General features: G+C 44.7%; 1 protein-coding gene across 2 annotated transcripts in view; it reads right to left on the minus strand.

The window, feature by feature from the left end:
* Positions 1 to 20,510, minus strand: part of LOC142251311 (relaxin receptor 1-like) — a 1,991,578-nt gene that overhangs the window by 1,142,298 nt on the left and 828,770 nt on the right. For both annotated transcript variants that reach the window (XM_075323995.1, XM_075323994.1), the window contains exon 3: positions 18,421 to 18,516. In XM_075323995.1, coding sequence (XP_075180110.1) covers positions 18,421 to 18,516 — 96 coding nt within the window. The remainder of the gene's footprint in view (positions 1 to 18,420; positions 18,517 to 20,510) is intronic.

A 20,510-nucleotide genomic window follows, 5' to 3' on the forward strand; every position in this document is an offset into this window, starting at 1 on the left:
CTCCATTTGCAAAGTCATGGCATCGATGTTCATTTGGAGATACTCCTGTATCATCCTCTCCAGCCGTTGACTATGTGTCAGACTTGTTGTCTCTGGTGGCCTTGCAAAGGAGGGTCTAAAAAATTTATGAAAAGATTCCATAAAATTGCTGTTACCAGCACCAGATACAGTCCTACTGGTACGGGTAGACTGTTGAAGATGACGAGACCGTCCCATGTTTGTCAAGTTACAACTGGGAGAATCACTCCCTGCACCTGCACGGTTGTTTGGTGGAAAAGCTGAGCTAAGATCGAGTAACAGCTTCTGCTGATACTCCTGCATACGTGCGTCCCTTTCTATGGCTGGAATTATGTCACAAAATTTGGACTTGTACCGGGGATCTAATAGTGTGGCAATCCAGTAGTCATCATCACTTCTAATTTTGACAATACGAGGGTCATGTTGGAGGTAGTGCAACAAGAAGGCACTCATGTGTCTTGCGCAGCCATGTGGACCAAGTCCACGCTGTGTTTGTGGCATAGAGGTGCTACCCGTTCTTTCTTCCTCTGACATCTCCCCCCAACCTCTTTCAACTGAAATTTGACCAAGGTCTCCCTCATCTGCTGAGTTTTCCATGTCCATGGACAGTTCGTCCTCCTTTTCTTCATGTTCTCCTGCACCTTCCTCAACATTTCGCCTGCTACTATGTGCCCTTGTTGATCCCTGTTCCCCATAGTCCCATGCCTGCTGCGTTGGTGATGATGAACGTCAGGACCTTGGTGATGTTGTTGTCCCTTGCGCATATGAATCCTCCTGTAGTTCCTCCCCTTCCTGTTGTCCCACCCCCTGACTCCGAATAGTGTTTAGCGTGTGCTCCAGCATGTAAATGACTGGAATTGTCATGCTGATAATGGCATTGTCAGCGCTAAACATATTCGTCGCCATGTCGAAACTGTGCAGAAGGGTGCATAGGTCCTTGATCTGAGACCACTCCATCAGGGTGATCTGCCCCACCTCTGCATCTCGTTGGCCCAGGCTATACGTCATGACGTATTGCACCAGGGCTCGGCGGTGCTGCCACAGTCGCTGTAACATGTGGAGAGTCGAATTCCAGCGTGTCGCCACATCGCATTTCAGGCGATGAACCGGCAGGCCGAAAGACTTCTGGAGAGATGCAAGTCGCTCAGCTGCAGCGGTTGAACGGCGGAAGTGAGCAGACAGTTTTCGTGCCCTGGTCAGAAGGCCATCTAGGCCGGGATAGTGTGTTAAGAATTGCTGGACAACAAGGTTCAACACGTGAGCCATACAAGGCACGTGTGTCACCTTGCCCAGGCGAAGGGCCGCACCCAGGTTTGCATCATTGTCGCACACGGCCTTACCAGGCTGCAGGTTGAGTGGAGACAACCATTTATTAAACTCGGACCGCAGAGCTGACCACAACTCCTCAGCTGTGTGACTCCTATTCCCAAGACATGTCAAGCTAAAGACCGCCTGATGCCGTTGCGCTCTGCTGCCAGCATAGTAATGAGGCGTGCGTGATTCCTTCTGCGCAGTGAGAACGCTGGTGGCCTGACCAGGCAGGCTTGGGGCGGAGGTGGAGGACCCAGATGAGGTGGAGGAGGCAGAAGCAGTGGCGGAACTTGGACAGACAGAGGATTGACACACAAGTCGTGGGGACGGCAAGACTTGTGCAGCAGACCCTTCACCATCTATCACCATAGTTACCCAGTGCCCAGTCAGCGACATGTAACGTCCCTGTCCATGCTTACTGGTCCAAGTATCGGTGGTGAAATGCACCCGTTCACACACAGAGTTTCTCAAGGAAGCGGTGATGTTGTGTGCGACATGCTGGTGTAGCGCGGGCACACCTTTTTTAGAGAAGTAGTGGCGACTAGGCATCTGGTACTGGGGCACAGCGACAGACATAAGGTCTCTAAAATCCTGTGTGTCCACTAGGCAGAAAGGCAGCATTTCGGTAGCCAAGAGCTTACAGAGGGATAGAGTCAACCTCTTAGCTTTGTCATGGGACGCAGGAAATGGCCTTTTATTTGACCACACCTGAGGGACAGATATCTGGCTGCTGTGTGTAGACGGTGTTGAGTAGGTTGTCCCTGGAAAAATGCAGCTTTGTGAGGAAAGTGCAGGCGGAGACATGATGTTGCCATCATCCAACGTTGGTGCTATCGATGTCTGAGAGAGCTGTACACACTCACTTGTTTCCCCTTCCAAACCAACTGACGACCTACCAAGCAAGCTGCCTGTTGCGGTTACAGTGGTGGAAGTTGTGCGTGGAAAACCAGGTGTGACAGCTGTCCCCACAGTCCTAGAAGATGAAGAGCGCGCGGATGCACTGGAAGGGGCAGGCCGTGGATGGTTCGCTCCGCTAGGCCGCATTGCAGCACGGTGAGCTTCCCACCGGGACCTATGATATTTATTCATGTGACGATTCATGGAAGAAGTTGTCAAACTGCTGAGGTTTTGACCTCTACTAACAGAATCACGACAAATTTTACACATCACATAATTTGGGCGATCTTTTTCTATGTCAAAAAAGGACCAGGCTAGGCAAGGCTTAGAGGGCATGCGACCTGCTGAGCCCCCCCGACTAGTGCTCAGAGGCAGAGTGGTGGCTGATGATGCAGTTGTAGACGTGCTACCAGTGCTCTGACTCTGTCCAGGAAGGCGCAAGGTAACTTCGTCGTCGGTTGCATCCTCCTCCACCGCCTCTGTTGACCTCCTGGAGTGCCTGACTGGAGGTTGACAGTAGGTGGGATCTAGAACTTCATCATCAATTGTTGTGTTTGCACTCCCCTCCCCCTCAGACCGAGCCTCTTCTTGCCCTGACCGAATATTTAAGTTGTCATCCCAATCTGGTATCTGCGTCTCATCGTCATCAGTATGTTCCTCATTGTCTATAACCACAGGTGTTACAGTTTGTGACAAAGGGTCAACATTATGCTCAGAAACTTGGTCCTCACGGCCTGAATCAGAGTCACAAAGGTTCTGGGCATCACTGCAGACCATTTCCTGGTCTGTACTCACTCTAGCTTGGGAGCAGACTTCTGATTCCCAGGCTATAGTGTGACTGAACAGCTCTGCAGACTCAGCCATCTCAGTTCCACCATACTGTGCAGGGCTGATGGAGACTTCAGAGCTGGGAGAAAGCAAGTTTGATTGGGATGACAACTCAGAGGACTGGTGTTTTTTGGATGCGGTACTTGAAGTGGCTGAGAGGGCACTTGTTGGACCACTTGAGATCCATTCAAGCATTTTCCTTTTTGGCCATCATCTACCTTTGTTCCAGTTGTTCGTGTCCGTAACAAAGGGAGCACATCGGATTGTCCACGGTAAGTAGTAGACATCTTACTTTTGCTGGTAGATGGTCTATCTTCAGCAGATGATAATGGAGCTTTGCCACCTTCCCCACGGACAAACACTTTTTTTCCATTTACACCACGCCTCTTCCCCTTTCCACCAGCATCTGTCATTTTGCCACTCATGTTGATTGCGACAAGATTGTGCACTGAAAATGTGGTAGTAAAAATTGAGAGGTGGTGTAGATTGCAGCGGTGGTCTAGCTTTATTAACAGCAGAATAATAAAGAATAAATATCCCTGACAATGCAACTACGGCCCTTAAACTGGCAGCATAAATTGCTAGTATAATGGCTTAGTTATAATAAGTTTGAGTGTGCAATGCAGGCAGACGTGCTGCAAATATCTGTGCACTACTGGGACTATACAGAAGTCCAATAGCCACGTTTAGGATGCCACTAGGTTCACTCAGTGTTTGCTAGTATAATGGCTTAGTTATAATGAGTTGGAGTGTGCAATGCAAGCAGACGTGCTGCAAATATCTGTGCACTACTGGGACTATACAGAAGTCCAATAGCCACGTTTAGGATGCCACTAGGTTCACTCAGTGTTTGCTAGTATAATGGCTTAGTTATAATGAGTTTGAGTGTGCAATGCAGGCAGACGTGCTGCAAATATCTTTGCACTAGTGGGACAATACAAAAGTCCAACAGCCACTTTTAGGATGCCACTAGGTTCACTCAGTGTTTGCTAGTATAATGGCTTAGTTATAATGAGTTGGAGTGTGCAATGCAGGCAGACCTGCTGCAAATATCTGTGCACTACTGGGACTATACAGAAGTCCAATAGCCACGTTTAGGATGCCACTAGGTTCACTCAGTGTTTGCTAGCATAATGGCTTAGTTATAATGAGTTGGAGTGTGCAATGCAAGCAGACGTGCTGCAAATATCTGTGCACTACTGGGACTATACAGAAGTCCAATAGCCACGTTTAGGATGCCACTAGGTTCACTCAGTGTTTGCTAGTATAATGGCTTAGTTATAATGAGTTTGAGTGTGCAATGCAGGCAGACGTGCTGCAAATATCTTTGTACTAGTGGGACTATACAGAAGTCCAATAGCCACGTTTAGGATGCCACTAGGTTCACTCAGTGTTTGCTAGTATAATGGCTTAGTTATAATGAGTTGGAGTGTGCAATGCAGGCAGACGTGCTGCAAATATCTTTGCACTAGTGGGACTATACAGAAGTCCAATAGCCACGTTTAGGATGTCACTAGGTTCACTCAGTGTTTGCTAGTATAATGGCTTATTTATAATGAGTTGGAGTGTGCAATGCAGGCAGACGTGCTACAAATATCTGTGCACTAGTGGGACTGTACAGAAGTCCAATAGCCACGTTTAGGATGCCACTAAGTTCACTGAGTGTTTGCTAGTATAATGGCTTAGTAACAATGAGTTGGAGTGTGCAAAGGGCAGGAGGGTACAGTGGCAGGGTTGTGGGTCTCTGGGTAGAGGAAAGGAAGCCTGCCTTTCTATCCCTCCTAATGGGGAAATGCAGCGAGGAAATCCCTGACCTTAGCTACACAGACGCTGTCATCTTCTGTAGCTGTTAAACTCTGTTTTCAGGACCTGTCACCTATGGCTCTGACCCTGCCGGTATGAGCCCTTAAAAGGACTGATAGAAAGTGCTATCCCTAAGCTGTCCAGCGCTGTGTATGGAGCGTAATACAGCTGAATCGGCGATAGGAGCTGCGCCAGTGATGTCTGACACCAAGGACGCAGAAGGCAGATAATGGCGTGATGGAGGAAAATGTCCGGTTTTATAATGCAGGGACATGTGACTTGGACATCCTATCACACATGCCGTTGCTTCTCTGGCTAAAAGTCCACTTAGCTGTGTGTGTGTCTGGGATTGGCTGACATGCTGGCCCTCCCCACTACACGCGCGCGCTTAGGGAAGGAAGACAAGGAAAAAAAAAAATGGCGATCGCCATTATACATACAGCAGTGATCTGAATGCGCTGTTCCCGCACACTATACACTGAAATGTCATAATAGTGTGAGTCACAGAGTGACTTACACTATTACAGCGAAAAGCCAGCTAGGAATTAGCTGGTTTTTTTTGCTGCTAGAACTGTTCTCGAACGTATCTAGAACTATCGAGCTTTTGCAAAAAAGCTCGAGTTCTAGTTCGATCTAGAACAGCCCCCAAAATCACTCGAGCCGCGAACTGGAGAACCACGAACCACGAACCGCGCTCAACTCTACTCAGCACCTCGCTTGCTCTGGCTGGTTTATATAGTTCTACAAGGACTACCGGAAGCTGATAGAAGCTTCTAGAAACAGGTGTGGCTAATACTACTGATTAAATCACAAGACAAACTTTATTTTTTTGCTTTTTCACACTATCACAGACAAACACAGACACACAATTCCCTAATGAAATTAAACAATTACAGTTATCACCACTATGAGATTGTGTTTAAACTATGCCGCACTTATCTTCAATCCCCGCACTTTGCTTCAGTACCTCGCATGCTCAGCACCTCGCTTGCTCTGGCTGGTTTATATAGTTCTACAAGGATTACCGGAAGCTGCCAGAATATATATTTGTGATACCCATACAATGCAATTATGTACATATGCACATAAATATATATGCAAATACAGATACAAAAGTATAATAGATATTAGTCATATCCACATCTATGTTCGTTACTCTCCTTTTTCCTTGACATGTATAGGAGTGCTATTTATTCAATCTGGATTATGTTTTTGGAGCAATATGGTCTTATATTCCAATATGTGTCTTTTTCTATACAGATTTGTATTTATCCACTTTCTGCATGATGTGCCTACTAATTTGTCAGCTGTGATTTTCCTCTCCCCTTCAGACAGGGAGGTGTTCCCTAAACTTTTATTGTGAATTCTACTCTTGAGCACATAACTTGCAGCGTTTCTTGGCATAAGCACCTATGACTAAGGACTACTTTAAATTTACCGTCCGAAACGCATAAGGTGTTTCCTGCACTTTGCCCCATCCCTCTGCATCCCTCTTGTATATTTTTATACTTATTTTTCAATAAAGTGGAATTTTTTTAAACAATGGATTTTGATGCTGGATCCAACCTTTCTTCAATCATGACTGACTACAGCCTGGCCTCCTGAAGGATTACGAGCACGCCTAGCCCTGTTTCACAGAACTATATGGTAAGCTGGAGTTTCTTCTATATTATGCTTACGTTTTCTGTATGTATGCAGCAGAGCTTTGTGTGTGTGTCTGTCTGTATGCAGCAGAGCTGTGCGTCTGTATGCAGGAGAGCTGTGTGAGTCTGTATGCAGCAGAGCTGTGTGTGCAGCAGAGCTTTGTGAATATGTACTGTTTGGGCAGCGCAGCAGAGCTGTGTGTGCAGCAGAGCCGTGTGTATATATACTCTTTGGGCAGCAGAGATGTGTGTGTGCAGCAGAGCTGTGTGTATATATTTATATGCAGCAGAGCTGTGTGTGTGTTTCTGTCTGTATATATGCAGCAGAGATGTGTGCAACCATGCTATCAGGGTGTGTGTGTGTGTGTGTAGCAGAGCTGTGTGAGTGTGTATGTAAAGATCAGAGCTGTGCATGTGGCCCCCTCATAGCCATCTGTGCGGCCTCCCCCAGAGCCATATGTGCAGCCCCCCAGAGCACTATGCAGCCCACCCCAGTAATGTGTATACCCCCAGAGCTATTTTCTACTCCAGTAATATCTATGCCCTCCAGTAATGTTTATGCCCTCTGCCCTTTCTGGGATGTATATATTGTAGCCCCCAGCCCCACCTGTGATGTATATACATCAGTGTCAGTGTGCACTGTGCACGGCCATGTCTGTTAGTGACGGACATCATGCAGCACAGCCACATACCCACTTGTCTCTATCCAGCTCCTCCTGGGTATGTGTCTGTATGCATGTATGATGTGTATCTATATATGTCAGTGTATATGACTGTATAGATTTGTCTATTTATATGTATATTTGTGAGTTTGTTTTTAAATATGTATATGTACGTGTACGTATCTGTGTATTTGCTCCTCTGCGTGTGGATGGGGTCAACTCAGACTCTTCCGCCTGGGGCCCACAAAAACTTGCAGTCGGCTCTGCCCCCACCCTCCATCCGCATCTATGATTGATTGCAGTCAATTTGCTGAATAGTAGTGTAAAAATAGATAAATAAATAATTTTAAAAAATGAAGCAGGCTCCTGCCATATTTTGATAACCAGTGTGGGTAAAACAAGAGCTACATGTTACAGCACCCACCTGTGAACTTTACCGTGGTTGGATATCAAAATAGAGGCAAAAAAAGGTGTAGGGTCCCCCTCATTTTTGATAACCAGCAGCAGTAAAGCAGACAAGTGGCAGCTGGTATTGTCAAGATGGGAGAACCCATGCATATTGTCCCCCAAGCCTAAAAATACCAGCCCGCAGCTGCCCAGAATTGGCACAGTACATTAGATGTGACAATCCTGGCGCTTCACGAGGCTCATCCCGATTGCTCTAGTCTGGTGCTAATCGGGGTAATATAAGGGGTAAATGACAGCTGTTATTTATCAAAAAACAACATCTGTCATCAAGCCCTGGATTAGTAATGGGAGGTGTCTTTAAGACAGCCCCATTACTAATTCTGTAAGTGAAAAGACAAAAAAATACAAACACCTAAAAAATTAATTTATTTAAAATAAAATACAGTCACCCTCTTTCACCCATTTATTAACCCCCAAAACACCCTTGGAGATCCAACGTAATCCATACAAAGTCCCACGACGATCCTCAGTTCTGATACATCCAGAGGCTGCAGAGAGAAAAAACATGTTCACTATCTGTAGGCTCCGGGAATCACTGACAGCCGAGGGGAACCAGCTGTAAGCAGTTGACATCACTCAGTTCACCGGAGGTCACATTCGGGTTCCCACAGACGGACCTCAGGCAACCTGACTGCCAGACTATGGGACATGACTGTGACCTGCAGTCTGATAGTCAGGTCACCTGAGGTCACACTGGGGTCTCCCCTGCTGCTTCAGTGAAAGTTATGCTGGATTGTTGGACTGCGGGACACGGATGTGACCCGCAATCCGACAGTCCAGCAGTGGCTTCAACTGTTACTGAGGGCAGTAGGGGAGCCCCCATTGTGAAATCAGGTGAAGACCCCGCCTTGTGTTGAGTCCTGTGAGCCTTAGTTCCGTACTTCCACAGGCGCCCCACGGTTCCTGGAGTCCTCTACTGTAAGGGCCCAGGAACAGAGGACCTCAAATGTTCTATATGTCACAGTTGCTGTTCTGGCATGAGGTTGCAGGGGCCGTGTTCCCTAGGTGGTCTACAAGGCCTTGATGTTCCCTGCTATCCACCCCCACACAGTATCCACAGCTGATGGACAGTCCACAAACACGATCTTGGGGATAACAGTTGCTTTAATATACTGTAGCAGGAACAAAGCGAATAAATATGGAATATACTGTATGTTTCATAGTCTTTTGTGGGTAGGCCACGGCAAATACAGCTTAGTGTTGAATGCTGAAGTGCCATTAGGGTTCTGGAGCTTTTAAGAGCACGACTTGTTTCAGACATTCTGGTATGCTTTTAGAAGCAGGTTCAGAGTCTCTTGGAGCTTAGAGTGTAGATATAATAATAAGATTGTACAGACCTGGAGTCCTGGGGTTGATTTCACTGCTAGTTCAGACATGTGCAGTACTTGTAAGCAAATGTAGACAGTTGCCCAGTGCGCTACGGGGACCGGACGGCTGGTGCGTGGACAATGGCATGCAAGCCACTAATTTTGCAGTGGGGTGGGAGACCCTCTAACTTCCCCAATCTGCATGCAGTAGGGTCTGGTAGATACTCAGTATGCCCTACTGTCTGAAGAGATGTATATCTGGCTAGTGAGGAATCAGGATAGAAAGCCTTCAGTATATTGGCTGTAAAAATCAGTAAATGGTGAAATTCTACGCCTCGGGCCTAGTAGGAGTCTTGTGGTGAAGAGAAACTCCACATAATGTCTGCCCTCAGAGGAGACTTAGCCAGAACCAGAACATTCCAGTTCTTTCTAGACAGAGGCTGGAGAATAGCTCCACCTATGGAGCCATGTGACCAAGAACTGGCCAATAGGATAACACCCAATGCACACTTCAGATTCTTACAGTTTTCTCCAGTAGATGGTGCTAGAACACAACAAATTAAAAATGCTTTACTTATAACATATAACATAATATTACATATAAGTAAAGGTACTTAAAGAAACAGACACAATCTGGACCGGGCCACTACATACTCCCCCTCTGAAGGTGAGCCGTCCTCGGCGATTGTGCGAGTGGAGGACTGCTAAGAAAGGAAGGAAATATATATGTAAGGCACAATCACAATAAGACAATAATATGCAGCCGGACGAAAGAACAATAGGCAATGAACAAATGCAAAAGATGAATGTGGTAGTGCCAATATGAGATAGAGTCTCTTTCCGCAATATACTATCGTCCATATGAAAGGTTCTGGAAAGGCACTTTAGTGGCAACAAACAGTCCATAAGTCCATGGCTGTATACAGAAAATTGTGCAAATAATAAACAAGGTGCTTGGTATTACCCAGGTGCAGAGGCTTGAACATTACTAAACTGACTATCCAGCTAAATAAATAAACACAAGATTATATACTCATGGAAAAGGATATGACCTTTTAGTCTCTGTAGCGGGCTGGAAGTTTTCATTTTGTCCTTCGCTCTGAACGCCTCAACACTTGATCTTCCTCTAGAGCAGGAATGATATTGTTTGCTGGCTCAGGTGAAGTTGGCAGAGGAGCAGCAACTGGAGCAGGAACCAAGACGGGGACATATTGATAGCATGGAAGGATAAATTGAGTATTGTAGAGGGACTCTTGCACAGTAGGCTGTCTGACTGGTGTTTCCATTGCAGGAATTGGTCGGTAGACCGGCATGACTTGTGGAGGAAGTGATGACATCACCAGTAGATCCTCTTTGGTGCATAGCTTCATGCAGTTCCTGTGCACCGTCTGTGGGGCCATTCCGGGGTTCTTCACTTCATAGACATCTGACTCAGGATATGGGATAGCTGTAACTGTGTATGGCTCTGTTTCTCAGAGTGAATCGAGTTTTCCTGTACGGTGGTACTTCTTTAGCCATACCTTGTCTCCAACTTGAAGTGGGGAAGCATTAGCTCTTTGATTGTAGCTCTCTTCTTGTTGATGGTGAGCTTCACCCATGAAGTAATCAACAATCTGTTGGGCTTCATGTATTCTTCGCTGATGCTCTGAGACCCAATCAGTTTTTGGCAGGGCATTGATCACGTCAGGGACTTGGATTCCAAGAGAATGATCTTTTGGGAGCTGACCTTGTCTTCCAAACATCAGATAATATGGCGAGTAGCCTGCAGAACAGTGAACAGTATTGTTGTAGATTTCCACTAATTCGTCAAGCAATTGAGGCCATTCAGCTTGTTTGGTAACAGATGCTGTTCGCAGCATATTGATAAAAATCTGGTTGACTTTCTCGCAGAGGCCATTCCCTTGGGGATGATAGGCGGTTGTTCTCAGCTTTTTGCACTCATGGAATTGGCAGAGTTCTTGAAATAATTGTGACTCAAAGCCAGATCCACGATGTGTGAGGACTGCTTCAGGGCAACCGTAATGTCTCACATATTCATGGTAGAAGGTGATAGCTGTAGTCCGAGCTGTAAGGTCTTTTACTGGCACAACAGCAACCCACTTAGTATAGTGATCTACCATGGTTAAGGCATACTTGTATAAACCAAAATTAATGAAAAACAGGGGTAATAGAGCAAAAAAACAAAAAAGAAAAAACTCCTAAAAAAGATTTTATTAGTATTCAATATTAAAATCGTAATTTATAAAAAGCTATATTGCTTCTCAATGTCCACACAGTATAGACCAGTCACGTGAGGTGAGTGTAGAAGATGGTAGAGACGATTAGTGGGATTAGTGATGGTAACTTATTAAGAATAAATAACTCATCCCACTAATCGTCTCTACCATCTTCTACACTCACCTCACATGACTGGTCTATACTGTGTGGACATTGAGAAGCAATATAGCTTTTTATAATTGTGATTTTAATATTGAATACTAATAAAATCTTTTTTAGAAGTTGGGCATACATGTAGCCTGAATGAGTTGGTGCTACCTTCACATGATCAAGATCGACTAGCTCGTTTGGTTTTTGAGAATGGATTGGATGAAGAGGAGCTCTGGCATCTTTCTTACTGATTTTGGTGAGGTTGCAAGCTGGACATTCACTACACCAATTTTCTATGTCTGACCGCATCCCAATCCAATAGAAGCGTTGGCATATGGTGGCTTGAATTTTGTGCACACCAAAGTGCCCAGACTGGTCGTGGTAGGCATCAAGAACATTTCTGGCATCTCGCCATGGGATTAGAATCTGATGTAGCATTTCTCCTGAAACCGGGTCTAGGGTACTGCGCAGAATCAAGCCCTTTTGAATGAAGAGTCTTTTGCGCTGTCTCCAGAGACGATTAAGCTCAACATCAGGACATCTTCTGCGTCATCTGACAGGTATTCTCCCAGTAGTCAGGTAATAATAGATCTCACCTAGGACATGAGACTCTTTTTGAAGCGTTTGCCATCTCGATGGATCTTGAAATAGGACAGATTTCTGTTGAGGAACTTCATCAGTTTGTGTAGCAGCAACAGCATTCTGTGTAGCAAACCTTTGATAGAAGGGAGGCATCTGAACATCTGCCCACAGATCTTCCTCAGGAGGATCTTCTCCTTTGGGCAAACGGGATAACACATCAGCATTGATATTGATCTTGCCACTGCGATACTTAATATCAAAGCAGAAGTTTGCCAATCTTGAAGCCCATCTCTGTTGAATAGCACCTAGCCGTGCAGTATTAAGATGAGCGAGAGGATTATTGTCCGTGTAAACTGTGAAGGGTGTAGCAGCGAGGTAATCTTTGAACCTCTCGGTGACTGCCCACACAAGAGCTAGCAGCTCTAACTTGAACGAACTGTAATTGCTATCATTTTTCTCTGCACCTCTCAAGCTTCGGCTGGCATATGCAATGACTTTCTCTTTGTCATCCTGGACTTGTGATAGTACCGCTCTGAGGCCTTGGTAGCTAGCTTCTGTGTAGAGACGGAAAGGATGGCGGTAGTCAGGGTACGCCAGAATTGGAGGTGAAGTCAATAAACTTTTCAACATCTGAAAGGCAGTTTCTTGTCGCTCAGACCAATTAATTGGAAGTCTTCTGTCGTAATTTTCTCTAGGGCAACCCCATAGCAGCTCTGTAAGGGGTTCTGCTATTTGCGCAAAATGAGGTATGAAGCGGCGGTAGTAGCTTGCAAAACCTAGAAAACTTCTGACTTCTTTTACGGTTCTTGGGGTGTCCCAGTTGTTCACAGCTGAGATATTTTCAGGATCAGGCTGGATACCTTTGGCACTTACAACATGACCAAGGTAGTTGACCTTCGGCTTGAGCAGATGGCACTTTGACGGTTTTAGTTTCAGGTCATGTTCAATGAGTACCTGGAATACTTCTGCAAGGTGGCATAGGGGGTCTTCATTAGTGCGAGAGTATACGATAACATCATCAAGATATAACAGAACGCTCTGGAAGTTGAGGTGCAAGACATCTTTCCATGAGTCGCTAAAATGCAGCAGGAGCGTTGCATAACCCAAACGGCATACCATTAAACTCAAAGAGTCCCATTGGGGTGGTGAAAGCTGTCTTTTCTCTATCCTCAGGAGCCACGTGTACTTGCCAGTAACCGCTGGTTAAGTCGAGAGTGGAGAAGTATGCAGCTGAGCCAAGAGCAGTGATGGATTCTTCAATCCGTGGAAGAGGATAGGCATCTTTGCGTGTTATGTTATTCAACTTTCGGTAGTCAACACAAAATCTGATGTTACCATCCTTCTTCTTCACCAGGACGATGGGTGCAGACCATGGGCTTTGACTTTCTCGGATGACTTCAGAATCTTTCATCTCCTTTAACAGCTTCTTTACTTGTTGATAGTTAGCAGGAGGTACTGGACGGTATCTTTCTTTGATAGTAGGATGATCACCTGTGTTGATCTTGTGCTGGATCAGAGTAGTCTTGCCGAAGTCAAGAGGGTGCTTGCTGAAAGCTTGGCTGTGTCGGTTAGCAAGTTTAGTTACGCCATTGATGTATTCGATAGGAGTGTTAGCATCTCCAACATTAAGTTCATTCCACCAGAAGGTAGTGGGTGTATTAGAGCCTCTGGGAGCGGCTTTCAACGACTTTTGATGAGCAAGCGTCTCTTCATCTAGGATGTCTTCTGGATCAAGGCTATACAGTTGAGCAACTGAATTAAACTTGTATAGCTCGATGGGCGCATCACTTAGGTTGATTAGCTGTACTGGTACTCTACCGTTTGAGATGGTGACAATACCTCTGGCAGCTTTTACCAGGGGCTGTCCTTCAATCTGGATGGAGTCAAGAAGAGCTACATAGTCCTCGTTGTCAATTCCTGGTCGAGCTCGACACCAGACTAGAGTCTCGCTGTTGGCTGACAGGGTAACTGGTCGTGCGTCAGTGATACGCACACGGCAGATCACACCTTTACTGTTGGCAAACTTCTGTTGGGCACAGAGCACTTTGATAGTCCGCTGAACAGCTTGCCTGTAAGGGGGAGAAGCAGAAGGGAGATAAACATGCAACGCAGCGAGCAATTCAGTAAGCACATGGCGAATGACATTCATGTCTAACACTACTGCTGTTGTATCTCCCTCAGCTTCAGTAACAATTTCACCTTGACCTGGTAACTTGCGATCACCAATTTGGATTGTGGGTTCCCAGTTGCCTAGCTGGGAAATAGGTTGACCATTACTTGCAATTAAGTCTAACTTTGCTTTACCCACTGGATTCAGGAGATCAAAGTCCCAATTATTTTCAAAGGCTTGTCGCTCAATTGTGGTGACTTATGAATCAGTGTCCACTAAAGCTTCTAGAGGTACACCATCGATCCATATGGTTATATACGGGCATTTGGAGATAAACCGGGAAATCCATTGTGATTGTCCCTTTGGGACAATGGGACTTGGATTCACCTCCCAAGGGGCGGCCCTTTGCTTCGGAGGTGGCCCGTTTAACTTATAGCATTGATACTTGTAGTGTCCAAGACGCTCACAATAAGTACAGTACACACAATCACCAGATGGAGGCCTTTAAGGAGGGGGCCTATCAGGACTTGGCCTACTAGAACGTGGCTATGGGGACAATGTCTGGTTTACAGATGATTCACATGATGCAGGGGGTTGGCCTTTTAGCTCCTTTAAGGCTTGGCATACAGATTCAAGGACTTGGACAAGTGCATCCGTGGTAGGAGGTGCATGAATGAGAGTAGGGGCTTGCACAGACTGTGTGGCCTGCATAGGGGAAACAGGTGAAAGAGGACATACAGTAGAAATTCCAGCAGCAAGGTCTGAGGAACGAGGCACAAGAGCATAGCTGGTACAAAGTGAGTCAGTACACACTACTCGCAGGGCTAGAGCTTTAAAGTCTAAGAAAGTCATGTTTGGATTTTGTGCTGCTAGCATGCGGAGTTGACTTTGTACTAGCCTGGAGTCGAAACCTTCTATGAATCTGTCAGTGATTATGTTTTCTGCAGCAGCAGGATCTATAGTGTCTATTTGCTGTAAAGCCCTGTAGGCAGACTGAAGGGCTAGTGCGTAGTCCCTAAGAGTCTCACCTGGTCCCTGACGTCTGTTGTAAAATTTGAGATGAACCTCAGTGGATGATTGGCATTCAAATTCTTTTCTCAGGCGGGTGAGGATCTGTTCTACACTGGTTTTCTCGGTAGATGGCCAGGAACGGACTTCCTCAGCAGCTGGTCCATTAAGCTGTCCCAGGAGAAGTTGTACCTGCTGATGGGGAGAAAGTGAGAAAAGCTCAAGAGTATACATCATCTTTTCTTTGAACCCAGCAAGTGTATGAGGATCTCTTCTGTAGCTTGAGAGACTAGAGGTTCCAATGAAGAATGGCATGCCGGTAGCCATGACAGGGGCTGGAACTAGGTTGGCGGCATTAGCCCGTTCCACTGGAGCACTAGCTGATGATGATGATGATACAGAGTTAATAGAGTCGGCCTGGTCATTATGAAGAGGTTCAGACATTTTGGTGATGATGCAAGTACTGTCTCTTTAAGAATAATGACGACACTGCAGCTTTAAGGGATGCACTATTATGCACCAACAAGGTCTCTGAGATAGAAGGCTCCCCCTCTTGAATATAGCACTGCTGTGAATGAGGATTTGCACTTATTTGAGTAACTTGGAAGGTATGAGAGTAGAAGAGCTGGTGCAAGTGCTGTTAACCCCAGCATATAACAGGAAACGGTCTTTGGCAGTATTCACTGGCAAGATAGAGGTTAATGAGCAATGCTGAGACTTGTAGTGTAGTAAGAGAAGATAGGCACAGAGGAATGATCCTGTTCATGATGCCAAATTCGACCTTTGTATGGGCCCAGGGACAGAGGACCTCAAATGTTCTATATGTCACAGTTGCTGTTCTGGCGCGAGGTTGCAGGGGCCGTGTTCCCTGGGTGGTCTACAAGGTCCTGATGTTCCCTGCTATCCACCCCCAAACAGTATCCACAGCTGATGGACAGTCCACAGACATGGTCTAACAGTTGCTTTAATATAGTAGGAACAAAGCAAATCAATACGGAATATACTGTATGTTTTGCAGTCTTTTGTGGGTAGGCCACGGCAAATACAGCTTGGAGTTGAATGCTGAAGTGCAATTAGGGTTCTGGAGCTTTTAAGAGTACGATTTGATTCAGATATAATTCTGTTATGCTTTTAGAAGCAGGTTCAGAGTCTCTTGGAGCTTAGAGGGTAGACATGATAATAAGATTGTACAGACCTGGAGTCCTGGGGTTGATTGCACTGCTAGTTCTTCAGACACGTGCAGTACTTGTAAGCAAATGTAGACAGTTGCCCAGCGCGCTATGGGTACCGGACGGCTGGTGCGTGGACAATGGCATGCAAGCCACTAATTTTGCAGTGGGGCGGGAGACCCTCAAACTTCCCCAATCTGCATGCAGTAGGGTCTTGTATATAATCAGTATGCACTACTGTCTGAAGAGATGTATATCTGGCTAGTGAGGATTCAGGATAGGAAGCCTTCAGTATATTGGCTGTAAAAGTCAGGAAATGATGAAATTCTAGGCCTGGGCCTAGTAGGAGTCTTGTGATGAAGAGAAACTCCACATAATCTCTGCCCTCAGAGGAGACTCAACCAGAACCAGAACATTCCAGTTCTTTCTAGACAGAGGCTGGAGAATAGCTCCCCCTATTGAGTCATGTGACCAAGAACTGGCCAATAGGATAACACCCAATGCACACTTCAGATTCTTACAGTTTTCTCCAGTAGATGGTGCCAGAACACAACAAATGAAAAATGCTTTACTTATAACATATAGCATAATATTACATATAAGTAAAGGTACTTAAAGAAACAGACACAATCTGGACCGGGCCACTACAATACTTCCACAGGTAACTCACGGTCCCTGGAGTCCCGGTTCCTTACTCCACAGTCCATCTCTCCTTTACAACATCCCGGTCTTAATTTAGGTCCTTACACCTTTCCTTCTTTACTTCACTCCTCACTCTCTCACTCCTCACTCTCTCACGCCTCACTCCTTTACTTCCAACTCTCTTCTTCAACTTCCCAACTGACCACTCGCCCCTCCGCTTGCTGGGTCTCTCCCTACAGATTGGGTGGCAATTAGACAATAAATGCCCATCCCTTTTACCTGTTGCTAGGCAGTCTCCCAGTTTGGAATTGGGGTTATGTATGTGACCTGAGGGTGCTGGTGTGTTGACTGGCACGGATATTCTGGGCTTTGGGTTTCCACATGGTTACATTTGGTGGCACCTAATACCTCAGAGGTGCTACATAAGATAAAAGCTCTCAGAGCAGACAAATGTCAGCAGATAGCAGCAAGCAAATCAATAGAAACCTGTTTATTTTCATGCTGTCTAACTATACAAGTTTCATAACATACAAATAGTTTAGCGGAAAGCGTACAACCAAACATCCATTAGGGCTTAAACAGTTAATCAGCCTCCATATAGGATAGTGTAATGCCTATAAAAAGTATGGACATCAAAAACCTGAACATGTACTGACCAGTAAGGTAGATACCGCAACACCTGCCTGTCCCAACGCGCGTTTCACCTTCTTGCTCAGGGGACGTATCATATATACGTCCCCTGAGGAAGAAGGTGAAATGCGCGTTGGGACAGGCAGGTGTTGCGGTATCTACCTTACTGGTCAGTACATGTTCAGGTTTTTGATGTCCATACTTTTTATAGGGATTACACTATCCTATATGGAGGCTGATTAACTGTTTAAGCCCTAATGGATGTTTGGTTGTACTCTTTCCTCTAAACTATTTGTATGGAATATTATTGCTAATGGTTGCTGACATGTTTCTGTGAACGTCTAATATATTTCTTTATGTATGATACCAGCTCACCTTCTATTGAGGATTTACTGCTGTGAATTTTGTATTTTGATAATGTTATGTATTGATTTTATAAATGTGAAATAAAAAATTTTGTTTTTATATTGGAGTTATACCACTCTTTTTTCTTTGGCTTATATTCATGTAGTGGTTATCCAACACATGCTGTTAGGTTTGATCTAAGTTTCATAACATGAAAAAATAATCCTTCAATTTTATACTTACAATTGTAACATGACCAAATGTGCTGTGTTAATGTTGGCCAAACCTATTAACTATCATGTTATGGGCATATCATTGTGTAAAGGGACTTGTTAACTTTCCCATGACAGATAGTGTCACAGTAAAAAAAACATCAGGCACACTGAACGCAAGCCACCACCAGTGGTGTCTGACAGAAGCCTACTGTCTTCTCTTATTCTCTTTATTCAAAGCAAATGCTTCAACATCTGACCCATGAATGCAAGCGTATTGGGTGATCAGGACAGAGATTTCTGTAGAACAAGCTTATATGTACTATATGGTTGCAAGTTATCTTAATTACAAATCATATCCTCTTTTCCACTTATTGGAAGCATATCCAAACAGTCCATTTATTCATTGCCAACTTACCACATTCATATTCATGTATCTCCTCGCCCTGGTCTGCTTGATTGCCTCTGGCACTCTGAATGGTATCAAACAGTTTCGGCCATCCACTGTTATCCACTGTGAGCAATAATGAATAATTAGCACAGACACATACTGGCAAACACAAGTTGACATGATCATATTTGTTACATTTTTTCATTAGTTTATCTTATGCAGTATAATAATTTGGTTTGCTTTGCTCTTGATAATTGTTTTCTACTACTTCTTAAGGTTTCTGAGTAAATGGCCACTATATATTGAGGCCTATAGAATAACTATGATAAAGACAGGAATGTGCACCAAAATTGGAAAATAAAACATGAAAAAAGGCCTGCCTGTTGTTACATTACAATAATATGCAAGTGCACACATACTTTCTTACCAAAATACAACCATCAGTATAAACTTTCCCTGAGACTCTCAGCATTAACTTGAGATGGTCATAAAATACATTTTGTTTTGCAACTTTTGCCATTTTCATGCCAGATTTGCCCAGCTCTGCCACATGTGGTGAAGCTGCAGCAAGAAATTTTTGGAATGCAGTGTGACATCACAGCTCTTCTCATTCATGATAATGTGTCCCTTACACCAGAATCTTGCTCCAGTCCTGGTCTGGAGTAAGGTTCGTGGCGCATGTTACTTGTCAGATGCTTCTGATTCTGTGAGAGGCATGCATCTCATAAAGCACCACTCCAGCATATTTGTTTTTTTTTTTTTCTCAGCCGTGGAGTGGCGCTTTAAATGTAAGAGGTGAGTATAAGCTACACTGTGTGCAGAATTGTAAGTTATATTTTAGAGGATTTTTTTTTTATTATTGATCAACAACTATGTTCTCAATTAACCCAAAAGACTCAAATATCAAAGCATAATATTTTTGGAAGTTGGAGTGGTTTTTTTTTAGATTTGGCTATCTTAGGAGGATATCTGTTTGTGCAGTTAACTATTACTGTGCAGAATTATTAGGCAACTTAATAAAAAACAAATATATTAACATCTCACTTGTTTATTTTCACCAGGTAAATGAAAATAACTGCACAAAATTTAGAAATAAACATTTCTGACATGCAAAAACAAAACCCCAAAAAATTAGTGACGAATATAGCCACCTTTCTTCATGATGACACTCAACAGCCTACCATCCATAGATTCTGTCAGTTGCTTGACCTGTTTACAATCAACATTGCGTGCAGCAGCCACCACATTCTCCAAGACACTGTTCGGAGAGGTGTACTGTTTTCCCTTCTTGTAGATCTTACATTTCATGAGGGACACATCTCTATGGGAATCAGATCAGGTGAACAAGGGGACCATGTCATTATTTTTCCATCTTTTAGACCTTTACTGGCCAGTCACGCTGTGGAGTAGTTGGATGCATGTGATGGAGCATTGTCCTGCATGAAAATCATGTTTTTCTTGAACGATATAGACCTCTTCCTTTACCACTGCTTGACGTTGTCTTGCAAAAACTGGCAGTAGGTCTGGGAGTTGAGCTTCACTCCATCCTCAACCCGAAAAGGTCCCACAAGTTCATCTTTAATGATACCAGCCCATACCAGTACCCCACCTCCACCTTTCAGGCGTCTGAGTCAGAGTGGAGCTCTCTGCCCTTTACTGATCAGCCTATGGCCCATCCATCTGGCCCATCAAGAGTCACTCTCATTTCATCAGTCCATAAAACCTTTAAAAAATCAGTCTTATTCTAATGTTTCTTGTTCAAAGGTGGTCGTTTTTCAGCCTTCCTTACCTTGCCCATGTCCCTGAATATGGCACACCTTGTGCTTTTTGATACTGTAGTAATATTGCAGCTCTGAAATATGGCCAAATTGGTGGCAAATAGCATCTTGGCAGCTTCACGCTTGATTTTCCTCATTTCATGGGCAGTTATTTGGGCCTTTTTTGCCCAATACACTTCTTGCGATCCTGTTGGCTATTTGCCATGAAACGCTTGATTGTTCGGTGATCACGCTTCAAAAGTTTGGCAATTTTAAGACTGATGCATCCCTCTGCAAGACATCTAACAATTTTGGACTTTTCAGAGCATGTCAAATCTCTCTTCTGACCCATTTTGCCAA

This window comes from Anomaloglossus baeobatrachus, chromosome 9 (genome assembly GCF_048569485.1).
Source record: "Anomaloglossus baeobatrachus isolate aAnoBae1 chromosome 9, aAnoBae1.hap1, whole genome shotgun sequence".
Classification (NCBI taxonomy): Eukaryota; Metazoa; Chordata; class Amphibia; order Anura; family Aromobatidae; genus Anomaloglossus; species Anomaloglossus baeobatrachus.